This window comes from Halyomorpha halys, unplaced genomic scaffold, assembly GCF_000696795.3.
Source record: "Halyomorpha halys isolate HHAL.00 unplaced genomic scaffold, Hhal_1.1 Scaffold1035.1, whole genome shotgun sequence".
In the NCBI taxonomy this organism is placed as follows: domain Eukaryota; kingdom Metazoa; phylum Arthropoda; class Insecta; order Hemiptera; family Pentatomidae; genus Halyomorpha; species Halyomorpha halys.
The window spans coordinates 825073-840159 of NW_027107491.1; the positions used below are offsets into that span (position 1 = coordinate 825073).

Genomic DNA, 15087 nt, shown 5'->3' on the forward strand with positions numbered 1-15087 from the left:
GTGGCAGTGTTAGATGGTTCTGGCTCCAATTGAATATATATGAGGTACTCATACCAGAAGGCCTCTACAATGCGTGTTCATACCGATTAGGTAATCGTGAAGATGAATGGCCAGGAAGAGTCTTAGGGGAAAGAGCCGTAAGTACTCGAAGGATGGTGAATTCGCTCTACAGGGTTCGACCCTGCAAGTCCGATGGTACAAGACATCTTGCAGGAAAGAAATTTCGTTCTGCATAATTCAAGCCTGGAGTTACGAAGGGGGATGTAAGTCCGACGGGTACAAGCCGTAGGTCTTTACGAAATGAGAGAAGGTACAGTTAAGGACGGTGAGATTCAGAGAAGGCAGGGAGAATTAAAAGACAAATATACAATTCCAAGAATGTACAGACCCTCTATGTATATTATTACTCACTGTCTCCTAATTCCTTGAAGGAGAAATTCGCTCTGAAGTCTTCCAATTTTTGCCTGATCAAATCTCCGGGTTATTAAACGCCATCGAGAGATGCTACGTTTTTTTTTTAAAGTACACGAAATGAAAGTTTACTTAAATATATCCTAAAAATAAGATTTAAGAATGATTCCCACTAGCGCTATTGTCTTGACACAAGAAATATATTTTAATGAACATTTAGGTTTGATAAAGATCCAATTATTTCCAAGCTAGCCCTGGTCCACCAATTATTAGGCGAACCACCAAGCCAGAAACTAAATGAAGTCTGGTCCATCCGCACTCCTGACATGGATCAAAGGGATATATCCCGCGGAAAATTATTAATAAGTGCACTTTGAGTCACTGTTACTGTTTAGTTGCTTGTTAAAAGCTTTTAGCTGACACGCACAAATCAGAAAGACTTTAAGTTTTTTGCAGCCTTCCTATGGTCAGCGCACCACTGATGTACAGTAATGCTGAGTGGTGCATAATAAACCACTATTTTTTTTATTCATTATTTTTCAATTATTTCAATGTATTTAGTGAATCAAAAAAAGGTGCTTTGTCTATGGGCATTATTGAACTAGATATATTTAATTCGAGAGTGGTACACCCAGCTATATTTATCTCACAATCTAGTGTTCTAAAAAAAATTATTTTTGATTTTAGGCTGTATAATCCATTTTGTAAATAAATAACTACAGTAATAAATGCATTGAACGTATTATTTGATGTAAAATATAAAGGAATAACTGGATCCGACAGACCCACCTATCGCGGAACGGGTGGAGAACGATCTCAAGGACTAGAAAATGTCATTGCTAAACTTAAATAATTTCTTAATTAGATTTGTTTAATTTTAGTAGAATGAAAGTCTTTGTTTAAAAAAAAATTGTTTTCTGGGAATTATCAAGGATAAGAACTCTGTTAGCGCTCAATTTAAATCTCGTTAAATTGACAATAAAGTTTATAATATTTCAGCTACGAGTAATACTTAAACGCTAGAAATACCCGAGGGAGTAGTATCTCGAAGATCCATTGACAGAAATTAGTTAACAATTATTTCTAGGTACATCCAAATTTTAAACTATTTTCCATGAAATAATTTTTGAGATTTGCACATCCCTCTGATCATAATAGCTACTTCTTAAGTTTGCATTTTTGCATAACAGTAAAAGCAATGAGTACTTTTCCTAATCTTAATATCTTAAAATGCAGTAATTATATTTATTTGGACCTAGAAAATGGGTGTATGGTATATGTACTGATTTGCAACATTCTGCACATATGAGCCATTATGTAGTAAAACATGGTAATTGCAAAAATTAAAGCTTTTACAACGTTAAATTGTCTATTAATTAGAATTTTTACTAGATAGTCCGGTAGCGAACAATAAAGATGCAAAATAGAAAAACTATTTAATGGTTATATTTTACTATTGTGTATCTTTACTAATCGCTACCCAGACTATCCACCTACAATCTAATATGGTCAACAAATCTTCCAACACATTTTTTTACCTTCAACCAACAGTAACTTACTATATCTTCATATCAACATTATCATTTTAAGAACATGAATTTCCTAAATATTCTTTCAACAATTCATGAAATTAGCCTTAAATAAAGCTTTAAAGCCTTAAAAAATTCCAGTTACGATATTTTATGTTTGACCAAATGTATGTATTTTTGTGTTCTATTCCTAAATTTGTACTTGCTTAATTTACATTTAGTTAATTACTAAAATTAACCAAGGGGCATGTCTTAATAATATAAAATTGAGTCATTACATTATTGAATAATAATAATAATCTTTATTTATTCTGGGATTGATCCCTTTAGAATAATTTACAGGCGTCAAAATTAGGCTTTAGAGCCTTAAAGTAAATTACAAAATAGAGATAAAATTACAAGATGTCATAAAATAAAATAATACAATGAATTTAAAAAGATACAAATAAACAACAATAATTAACAGAATGTATAAAATAATGATAAAACAAATAAAATAAAACCACTTGTCATATCATAAAACATAAGATGAATTCTGATAATAAATAAAATGATAAAAATCAAATACAATGAAACTAAAAATTAATAAATGAAAAGATATAATTTCTGCTAATGTACATATTTACAATTATAAACGAAAATCTAAGACAAAATACAGAAAATATATAAAGCTTTTTTGAAACTTTCAATTGTTATTCTTCCGGGACAGAAGGTAGTCGAAGATACGGGATTTGAAGATTGGAAGGGTATTAGAACTACGAATAAAGGAGGGAATAGAATTCCAAGGGGAAGAGGAACGGATGAGGAAAGATCTAGCAAAGGCTGCGGTTCGATGGGTAGTTACATATCAGTCTGAAGGCCGTGAGCGGGTATTGCGAGAATGCACTGAGGACTTAAATTGAAGGATATCTGAGATGTACGATGAACAGCGGGATTGAATAACTTGATAGAGAAAGGGAGCAAGGAAATATTTACGACGGAAGGAGGGGTAAAGCTACTTCAACTCTTCATAAAATCAGGTGACAGAGGCATTCCTGGGAACTCCAAAGATGAATCATACAAAGTAATTATTTAACCGTTTTAATTTTGCTTCGAGATCCCCAGAGACACCCGCGTAAACCACACAGCAGTAGTCAAAGTGGGGGAATATTAAGGAAATAACCAGAAGCCTGCGGGTTTCAAAAGGAAGTAGGTGACGAAGATAATTTAAACGCTTCAGGGTGGAAAAGGTATGACGGGAAATATCGGAGACGTTGTTTTTCCAGGAGAGAATAGGAGAGAGGAGGATGAGGATAGTTAGGTTTTGGCAGTTTGGAGGTCGTGGGTTATTTTAAGGAGAGAAACTTCTTGGAAGTTTGAGAGTTAGTTTTGAACAATGCGTTCTAGCGGTTTTGAAAGGTTGGAAATGAGAGAAATAGGGCGGAAGTCATTAGGTGAAGAATGATTTGGGATTTTATTTAATGGTCGAACTAAAGCGGTTTTCCAATGAGAAGGAAATGTGGCATTTTGCCAGGAAAAATTGTATATAAGATAAAGTACGGGAATAAGGACTGGGAGGCAGGATTTAATAACTTTAACAGGAATGTTCTCCGGTCCATGGTCATTGGTATGGGATCTTTATATCTCTTCTGATATAATGATGATACAGATCTTCTGAATATTGTTAGAAAATAGGAAACCAAAAATTTAAACCATTATGTAAAGTATATTAAAATATATGTTATTGACCCCTTTATTAGAACTAGTATTCTAAATAATATTGCTCTTCAAGACTTTATTTGTACATAATAGACCCGGCAATGCTTTGCAATTGCTAGATTTAGGGATGTAGATAGATTAATTGAAAGTCTGATATAAATTAAGTTATTTACACATTGGATTAATGTTTCAATTAATTGATTATTATATCTATTTAGTTTCTAGCAGTAAATAGCATTACTGAACAAAAATATTTGGTAAAAAAATAGAAGTAACTTCAACACAGCACAACCAATTTACACGTAACTTGAGAATGATTTAGGGTTCTATAAACTGCACCAATGGTACAACCTGGATCTAATTAAACAAATTAGGCCCGAAGGTATAAAATAAAATGTCTGAAAATTTTTTCTTTATTTGATAGCAATATTTCGCCTCGTGTATGGGCATTAAGTTTAAATGATGTTAATGTAGGTTAAAAGAGCTGACGCTCAGCTTTCGAAGGTGTGCAGCTTTCCAGCTATAATAAAAAATAAACAAAATTCAAAGAGAACTTGCCTAATTATACACTTTTTGTTTTTAAAAATATGCATTAAAGTTCAATAGGCTGTATCTTAGGCTAATAATTATCCGAATTCAATGATTTTTTTGCAGGAAATTTAATCACCAAACGAATAACACTCAAATATGAAAAAAAAATAGTAAAGATTAACTGTGAAACAAATCGTATACTTTTTTAGTATACTACCAAAAACGTTTGAACTTGAAACTTTTTTTCTATTTTTTTATTTTAATTCGTTCTATTATCAATAATACTGGTCCCATTTAGTTGATTTTTTTTTACTCCTTTGAGATAATTTATTTGTGCATGATGTTGACATATATATAAAATATGAATATATAATATATAAAATATGAATAGTCCTTATATAACCTCACTGTTCTTCAATGTGAGCGATATTGAAACAATTTGGACAGACTATCAAAGTGCTGTAAAAGATTATTTTTATAATTAAATAAATCAGAACCGTAGATATAAAATAAATTATTTGAAAAGTTTTTCTTAATTTACTAATACTTCGACTTTATAAGGTAGTATAAAATTAAATCTAAATTTTGCTAATGTAGCTTAAAAACTCAGACATACAGCTTTCCAACTGTTGTATTAACGTTGAAATTGGATAAAATGGGTCGGAGTTATGAACGATCAAAAGAACAATGATCAGTTAAAGAAAAAGAAATCCTCCAGATAAATCAAGGTTAAAAGTTTCTAATTTTTAATTTCTTTGAAAAATGGTATTTAAAAGTTTCAAACGACGCTATAAACGAAAATGATTTTCTTTTTTATAAAACAATTTTCCCCCCTACTATACTGAAATCCTCATTGCGTTTTTAAAATTTTTATTGAGTATAAAATTATTTAATAGACTCAGTAATTCGATAAATAGTAAGAGACAATAATCTTCATTCAAAACTTCTGACAATTCATAACTTTCGCTGTTTCAAATAGGGAGGGAAAAAATGGAACGTTGCGTTAACCCGGTTTGTGAGTCCTTTTTCAAAGACTGATACTGTTTTGATAGTCAGCAAACGGTTCCGAGCTTATTCGGTCCCTTGGAACAGAGTTCTGTACAGTCAGAGAAATGGCGCTGGCCTCTATGGAACACCAAAACGGTGTTGCGCATGCTCCTGGCAGTTAGCTGACTGTCAAACCGGTTCTTGGAACAAATATTATTTAAAGAACTTCAATAAAAATGGAATAGTTTTGACAATCTTACAATTTCATTGCCGTCAAGATTATTGATACAATTTTCCCCTCAGACAGTTAATATCGAATATTAAAGAAATTGACAATAACATTGACCGTGGGCTGTCCCAACATCCAGTGGAATAAAAACAAATAATTAATAACAAAAAACATTAATACGTTTGAACGTTGTAAACTATTTTTGTTTCTCCTTTGACCGCAACCCTGACCATCTTCCTATACATAAATACGTTTGTATTTATGTTCTATGGCCGCATCCCCAATTATCTTCTCCTCATATAACAAATTAAAGATTTGTTGTCATTCGATTTGTTATTTAATGCTGTTTAATTTCTTATTCATAACTGTTTCGCTAGGATGTACTGTTTAGGAACTATCGGCAAAAGAACAAAAAAAAAACCTAATTCGTCAATTCATTATATAAATTAACTAATTAGAAAGAATTTTAGAACCACCAGATATGCTTTTCCTTATTAAGTATGATAGAAACTATTTAAAATTTGTTGCTGATGTATGTTCTATGAATGGATTTTATGCATTAGGCTTCTGTGCTTATATAATGATAAAGGTCTCCCTCATACATGTCAATATTATTACTGAAAAAATACCATCGATAAAACAACCTTATTTCTGTCAATATTTTTGCTTCAATTTACCCCTTAGATGGTCAATATATCTATTGACTATATGGTCAATATATCAATATTCGATACTCAGTCAATGAGGGATTTACCCAATATATTGAACCTCTGAGGGGTAGATTAAAGCAATATTATTGATACGTGTATCGTATATACCACATCAAATAATATATTGTTTTAATACTATTGACAGTGTAAAATGGACTAAAGAGGTGTTTTATAGATGCTATGTAAAAATATTAGCTGAAGTATTTTAATTTCAAATGGAAATTTTTTATTCCAAGGTTTCGGTTAGCAATAAAATTGTCCTTATAACTGAACTCTTTTTCAGTACTTATAATATAAAGTAAAAGGAAAAATTTGGCCTGGGTTCTACACATTTAGGTAGTATTAAACACTTTTTTTTTTTGTATTCATGTGTTTAATAAACATTTAATAGATAGGCTTATTCTGATATGTAACAATAATAAAGAAATATAGTATTTAAATTAACCCAAAATTCCGTTGTAAAACTAAAACATATAGACTTTTAAGTTAAATCCGTCACACTTGCAAAAAACGAGATTCAAAAATAACACTAAAAAACCGGCTTGACAGCTCCTGATCATTAGCCTTTCGCGTGTTGTTTCACTTTTCTCACTACTTGTCACTTGTGTGCCAATTGGGCGGGTGATAGGTTAGTGATAGTTGATATCGGGCACTTTCAAAAGTCGAATATTGATTGAACTTTTCTGTATTTGTTGTGATAGTTGATTACTTACACCTTAGCCATGAGTAGGGAAGATAGTATGGTTATTACCAGAGAAAAAAGAAGAATTCTCCAATGTGGATATTATAAAGGAAAAGGTATAGCTGTATTTACCAGTGGAGGAGATTCCCAAGGTTGGTTAGTTTAAAGAAAAAATTTAATTTTGATACCCAATTTCGATTTATTTCACTTTTTATGGATGGATTAATATAAAATTTCTTTCGATCTTTAGGTATGAATGCTGCTGTGAGGGCTGTTGTAAGAATGGGTATATACTTAGGTTGTAAGGTATATTTTATTAAAGAAGGATATCAAGGTATGGTTGATGGTGGAGACTGTATTGTAGAAGCTCATTGGACATCCGTTTCTTCCATTATTCACAAGGTAAAGATTTTTAATTTTAGTTCAATTCAGTTCGGCTTTATCTATAATTAAATATTTAAAATCCATCTTTGTTGCCTTTTTTCATTCCACTGGCTTAAAAATTGATAAATTTGATTTAAGATTTCTTACTACCATTGATGTTCATTTCATTAAGCTATTTATTACAGGAAAAATTTGTCAGGCTCAGTCTTAATAACCTTAGTTCTTTATATTTCTCCTACTATAAGATTACTTCATTGATTGTATTTTATTAATTATATTGTTTTAATCATAGGGGGGAACTATTATTGGTTCAGCTCGTTGCAAAGACTTTAGAGAAGTTGAAGGAAGAAGGAAAGCTGCGAAAAACCTAATACAGCATGGAATTAATAATTTAGTAGTGATAGGAGGTGATGGTTCTCTGACTGGTGCTAATTGTTTTAGAAATGAGTGGTCATCTTTGGTAAAGCATCTTCTCGATAACGGTAATTATTTAATTTGGATAAGTTTGGTTTGATTCTAAAAGTATTTGTTTGCAACAAGTTTTGTAATATAATTATTATTTATGACCGCAGCCAGATGATCAAGGATTATCTCCTCGATTTACCATACAAAGATCTATTAACATATAATATTTATTTTGTTTTTCCCTAGAAAGTTTGTTTTTCAATACTTGATTATAACTTTATTTAAAAATTTAATTTATTATTGTAAGATGATATGATTAATAATAAAAAGTACTTTTGAAGCTCAACACTTTTCACCATAAGTCATGGAAAAATATATAGATCTTAAAGCTCTGTTGTTTGAGACATTCAACGTTGTTCGATATTTTTTTCTTATCTTTCATTATCTACTTGGTTGAGCTTTAATTCTTGCTCTCAAATAGTTCCTACCCACATGCACTCTTGAAATAGCTTCTTTATGATTTGTCTATGATTTTTATTTTATTTTTTATGTTTATTAAATAAATGATCCCTCAAAATATGTCACCAGCTTCAGATAATATTTTCGTCAATGAAGAAGCTTTTACTGATTTAGACGTAAATGATCACACACTTCACTTTAAGTAGAAAGGATAAAGTAAATATGTAGTAGAAAAAAAATGTATGTAAAAAATTGTGTCAGGGTCTCATTTGACCAATTTCTGCGCCTAGTGTTTGCAAAAATCAATCTGATCTTGATGTTTATAAATTTTATTTTTAATTTTAGCTTCTTTAGGTGTTAGTTCTTTTCGTTTTTTCCCCTATCTTTCTTGAATCTGTATAATATATATGGTGTGGATCTTCTGGTATTTTGCATAGTTCCCAATTGCTATAATTTCCAATTTTCATGAGGTTAAAGTATTTCTGTCTTCTTCCGTGATTTGCCTGTAGCTTTATTATTTGTACTGCATCTTTTTTGTTGAGCCTTAGGTTTTGACAAAATCAACAGCACTGATATAATTTAATTTATTAGGGAGCTATTACACAAATATTTTGGGTTGAAATTTAATTTATTGTTGATATGTAATAGTGGGATTTTTTTGAAAATAGAATGTTTTGGGATTGCATTTTAATTTTAAAAATGCAGGTTTAAGAACCTTGTTTTATTGAAATTAGAGTTTTTGTTTTGTAGGTTTTCTGAAGTGGAGAATGTTAGTTTTGTAGTTAGATTCTTAAATTTATTTAAGGTTTCAAGTCCATATCTATTTTATTTGGATTCTTTTTTTTTTTTTTTGTAGTTTTTTTCCCTAAAGTGAAATTTTTTAGCTTGATTACATTTTGAATATATCTAGTTGAATTTAAATCTGAATAGGTTTGGTGCCATGGGTTTTAGAGGAAATGGTCCATGAAAAATGGTCCACTAGATCAGAAGTTAAGAAGTGAGGTTTAGTATGAATTGTTATTATTTCAGGTGAGCTGATTCTTTTTAGGATGTTAGGTTCATTTTGAAGTATTAATGAAGATGTAAGCTATTAATTTACTAATAAATGTCCAGTTTGTGAGGACTTTTCTTAATTATCGAAGTGTTGCGCTGTGGTACTTGAAATGATTTTCCTCCAATGATAATAATACTACATTCAGGGAAACTGTTAGAATAAGTTTTGAAAATTTGGATAAGTTTGTATACTGCTGGGAGGAATATATATCGATATTATTATTAGTGGGCTTATGTTCTTTATTGTAATACTTTGAGGTCCATTATTTCCCAATTCTATTTTTTCATATTTAAAATGAGTGTGTAGAATTATACTGATTCTGCTCAATCTATCTCATCTGTTATTTTATATTATGTAATAATTGTGGGCCTTATAATTTCTGTATTAATTAAACTATGTAGTAATGCCTGTACATAAACCACTTACCTAAATCACCTTTAAATAATGCCATATGGACTTACATGTTCATGTTCACATGATTTACCAGTATCTAAAATTTATTATTTATCCTGTGGAAATTGTATAGTAATTGTACATAATTGGGTAAGGCGACTCACCGAAAAAAACAAAAAAGCAACTAAATAATATAAAATTTATACAGACTAGGTATTATGTTGAAAACCATTTCAGTTGAAAATATTGTGTATTAATCTGTAGACATGTCATTGTTTTCAGTTTTGTTAAGTCTACCAATAGTGTTAATATTTTGTAATAATATTATTTTGGTTCTCTTGAACAAAGATGTAAAATGTCAGATTATATTAATAGTTTCTTTTTATTGATTTATTTAATTTTGCGTATTAGTGCTTTTAGCATATTGACATGGGCATTTGGAGTCAGTTATAGATTTGTAAAGCTTATCCTGTACGGAAGCTATGTGCTTTTGACTAGCTAAGATATTTGATATAGTAGAGGTAGAGATGAATCTTGAATTAATGAAGATATTTTAGATTCTTTGAACTGAAATGAAATGTTTGTTTTTATCATTTCCATCAGTAGTAGGATTCCCTCCCCTTCCTCATCAATATCATCGCCATAAAGGTGTTCCAGATCTAATATATAATTACTAACATATGGAAATAATTAATATAAATACTTTAAACTGCACATAATGTCCTCCCTACTGTTACACTTAGTAGTTTTTCTTCAAATAATGGATTATCACAATAATGTTTAATAAGTTAGATTCAATTTCACAACAATAAAGGAAATGATAAGACATAAATTTTTGCCGATTTTTCAACTGTGGTTTGAACATGACCTGTTCAAGAAGGATGAGAACTTCTGAATTATTAAAGATTATTTTTGTTGATATCAGTCATGGTTAGTTGATATAAAAATGACTCTTTATCCCAGTATTTTAATTTTTACTTCAATTTATAGAAATAAATTTCCCCCTTATATTTAAACTAAAATATTACATGCTGATCACTAAAAACTTTTTTATATATTAGAGAGATATATTTGGATGATTCTCAACACCAGTTTGTTGTAAACTATTCAAAATTCATCAATTTTTTATTTGTATTTCAACTTAGGACAGAGCCTAGCGCTTTAAATTTGTTTTTAGTGATCAACATTTATTTCTAAGATTAAATTTCTGAATTATTGTTTTGATGGGAACACATTACTGAGCATAGTGCTATAAGGTAATATATTTATCTCTTTTTGTTGAATTTTTAAAAATTATGAATTAGTAATAAAGTTATTTTTTTTATTATCTGTGTTATCGCAATTAAGGATCAATACATTTCTCTTCATTCATTTGAAAGTGGTGTAAAAATTTTCATGATTTACTTTTTTCAAAATATTTGTTTTAAACAACTCTCTGGTAATTATCAAAAGTTTATTATTTACAAATTTATATTTAATTTAAGATGAGAAATTTGAAGTAACTACTGATCTGTTGGCTTGTCTTAATTCGTAATTTTTCAATATTTATTTTTTTAATTTATCTATTTTATAATTGCTCATTATGACAAATCTATAAAATTTTTATCAATTTTACTATTCAGGTGACATAACTAAAGAACAAGCTAATGTATGTGAACACTTAAATATTGTCGGGCTTGTGGGTTCTATTGACAACGATTTTTGTGGTACTGATATGACTATTGGAACTGATTCAGCTTTGCATAGAATCTTAGAAGCAATCGATGCCATAGTTTACACAGCTTATTCTCATCAAAGAACTTTTATAATGGAGGTTATGGGTAGACATTGTGGGTTTGTATTTACTTTTTCTATTATAGTATCCTAAACAGTTTTAGTCAGGATTTTTGTACATTGTTTACTTAGAATGAATTTAAAATATAAAAGAAAAAAAAATGTTTCTTTGATTGATTAAAAGGTACTTGGCCCTAGTTTCGGCTCTTTCTTCAGAAGCTACTTATGTTTTTGTTCCTGAATTTCCTCCGGAGGAGGATTGGCAGTCAGATCTCTGCAAGAGATGTTCAGAGGCAAGAATTAAATTGTTTTATTATTAAATGCTTGGGAGTTATAAAGTTCTGCATGCTTGTGTCCTGTTATGACATTTTTAATTTTGTACTACCTAATATTCTTTGTTGCATAAATCATTAATTTTGTTTGATAAGAATAGCTTTGGTAGTTTTGTAAATTATGTCACTTTAAATGTACATTATCTTAGGTTTGCTTGTGTGCGTAACACTAACATATTTTTTGTCTCTACCAAACTCTTTTATTTCATACTAATAACTTATGATTTTGTTTATGAAAACATTTTTGTAATGAATTTATATTTATATTATAGTTATATTATATGTTATATTATAGTTTATTGATAATATTTATTTATATTAAAGTTATATGTTTCTCTATATTTTGTTGATGTTTTATTATGTATGTGTTTACATATTGTATTTTAATTAGAAAAGGATATAGAATACAAATATGTTGTTAGGCACTTTGGATAATTTTCATTAAGTCTTAAGATTTTATGAATTGACTGAAATTGTATCTTTGTCTGAAAATACTAAATAAATTAGTCAATCTTGTTAGCAGTGGCATATTCAAAAAATTTAGTGGTGTCTGAATCAATCTGTTTTGTTCTTTCTTCTTTTAATCTTCTTTAGAATTTTGAGGTTTAAAGAATGACAATTTCCTTTCCCAAACCTCATCTGATTTAGCATTGAAATATATCAAGATTGGTCTCTTGATGATAGAATGTCTGCATTTGGCTTTGGTGAAGAATTTATATTTCTTATTGAAGATGTAAAAGCTATTGATTACGATATTGATGGATTATAGTAAAAATACAAATTTACAAATAAATGTGCACAGAAGAAATAATGAGGTTCATTTTAAAATGTTTTATGATTTTACAGAAATAGACGGAAATACCTTGAAAAGTTTAAGTATCAATATGTTAGACAAACAAAAAATAAGAGAAAATAAAAGCAAGATTAAAATTATGAAATAGTTGTTACTTTTTATGTTTTGTAATTACTTATTTCCTCTTCTTCCCTAAAAAGAAGTAAGGATTTACTAGATTTTATACTTCATTCTATTTTTCTTTTCTTTTTTTTTTTTAAATATGAATACCGGCATTAACACCTTGACTGCAGTTGACGACACATTATTGTCAAACCTTTATGGCTTGGAAGCATGTATGATGATAAGCTATCATCAATGGAAGTCACTTTTTTAGCTTATGCTTAGAGTGGTAGGAAAAGCTATAACACTTCCCTTTCACCTTGGATTGCCCCAAACTGTGTTTAGTAATGTCCTAGTTACCAGCTATGATCAACTAGGTTCTACCTCATTTAAAGATCCTAACACTCCTTTAAATTTTGTTGTTATTGAATTTATTCAAATTTATTTTTTGTTGTATATAAATTTATTTACTTATGTATTCTTTTATTCGAAATGGTGTTTTTGTGCCTGCGATATTATGTATTTAATGTAGATATATGTTGGGGATGTTACTGCAACTTTTTTACTAGATCAACTTACTTGGAGTGTCACTTTATATAATCGATTTTACTTTCTTTTTTTTCCCTGAAACTGCTTTAATTTTCTTTATTAAACTCTCCAATTCATATCAATATACAAATGAATGGTCTTTTTTATCAACTAGGTTTTATCCTTATTGACATAGTCTGAAAGGGCTTAACTACTTAATTTTCCAAATGGCTTCCTCTACAGTACCTTTAATTTTCATAATTTAAAATAATTAACTATATCATTGTTAGCAGTAATAGAAGATGGATAAATATAAAGTATGCTAATTCCTTCAAACTTCATATTTATTAAATAAAAGAGAACTATTTTTGCTAGTTGAAAACAAATTTCTAGAAATTGGAGAAGTAGTCTAATAAACCATTGCTAAGGCAAAGATTTTAGAAAAATAATTTCTCTCATTTAGTGCTGTGTTAGGTACTTGAGGGTGATGAAAAATGCATAAATTAACTGAATTTATTAGTAAATGTTTTTACACTTCCATGGTTCATCCATGGTGCTGAAGCATGTACCATAGCAGATTTATTTCCTTTGAAGTTTATATCATAATTTTTTTTTTTATTATTTCATGATTTATTTATTGCCAAATAACACCCAAAATAAATTAAATAATATGACATTGGGCAGTTTTTTGGAAATAAATTACTCATATTATTTTTTTATTCAAATAGGTTGTTATAGTCTGTGAATTTATTTTTATTAGGTTCATTGACTTCAAAATACTTGGTATAATAAGTAAGGAAAACATAGTCAACAAAATAAAACTATATTTATATTTTTATTTTTTGATGATATGTTCTTTTTGTAGTACTTTTTTGTGATCATCATTTACAAAATGGATTTAGTTACTGTTTGTTATATTCCTTATTTATCATTATATATGATAATTTTTTTATAAAAATGTAGTGTTTATAGCGATACTAGATTAATTCTGCAGTCATTAACTAAGCTCCTTTTTTATTTTGTTTGTTTTTTGTTTTTTTTTATCTATCCTTTTAGGTACCTAGGATTGGCAGGAGCATTACTTAGCAATAGTACTGCTGTTTATATTCCCGAGGACCCACCAGAGGATGGGTGGGAGGATATGCTGTGTAAAAAAATGTCAAAGGCAAGCTATTTATAGTTCATTATAAATATTCCTTTTGATTAATTACCCTTTTTTTTACATATTTATTTATAAAATTATGTCATTATTTTTTTTTTTTTTTAATGGAGTCTCAGTTATAAGTCAAATCCACTCATAAAATATAAAAGGCCTGGAATTTCAAAAGTTCCTCCCCTTCCCATCTACATCTTTATAAAAAAAAAAATTTCTGCATAATAGATGAAATAAAGATATAATCTAATTTTGAATTTTTAAAGATATAAACATTAGCCCTTAGAGTGAACTTATGATTACGCTGACCCCTCAATATGGGATCTGCTCGAATCAATTTCTATTGGTGAAAACCAAAGTGAAACAAAATTTTGGTTGTATGTATCTTATTTAATTTATTTCACTTAATTATTTGAGATTAGATATTATGTAACAAAGTGTTTCTTATTATACTTTTATAGTATAAAATAATAATTCTTGGAAAAAATAAGCCCAATTGCAATTTTAAATATTGCAGTTTGATTAATATTTGAGTCTAATATTTTTTCAAAATTAATTGTTTATTTGGCATCATAAGATACATTAAGAAAGCCTATTCTCCTGGTTTTTATTTATTGGCAGTATTCTGGAAAGAAAAGCTGAACAACCAGAATTTATGGGAGAAACTCTTGCAAGTGGAGGATTTACAGACCAGCCTTAGCCAATGTTATCATATAGAAAGGGAACTAAGAATGTTGAGTTCTATTTTTATTTAAGAAGAGGAAGGTACGTCAAAATGGTAGCTGACGGTAGTGGAAGGTTTGGGATTGAGATGATTAGCCGATTTCATTAAGCATTGTCAATTTTAGCACTGTATGAGTCAACTCAGATAAATAATTTAAACTCTCATAAACAAGAAAACCTATTCGATTTATCAATATTTTAATTGTAAATA

At 29.2% G+C, this 15087-nt stretch overlaps 1 protein-coding gene across 2 annotated transcripts in view; it reads left to right on the forward strand.

Moving 5' to 3' along the window:
- The first annotated feature begins 6487 nt into the window (after positions 1–6487).
- Positions 6488–15087, forward strand: part of Pfk (ATP-dependent 6-phosphofructokinase) — a 35589-nt gene continuing 26989 nt past the window's right edge. Inside the window, exons 1-5 of one of the 2 annotated variants that reach the window (XM_014432229.3) lie at positions 6488–6929; positions 7028–7179; positions 7454–7643; positions 11095–11305; positions 14057–14165. In XM_014432229.3, coding sequence (XP_014287715.1) covers positions 6818–6929; positions 7028–7179; positions 7454–7643; positions 11095–11305; positions 14057–14165 — 774 coding nt within the window. In that variant the 5' untranslated portion in view covers positions 6488–6817. Of the gene's footprint in view, positions 6930–7027; positions 7180–7453; positions 7644–11094; positions 11306–11429; positions 11539–14056; positions 14166–15087 lie in introns of both variants that reach the window. The other variant, XM_014432228.3, reaches the window with a different exon arrangement.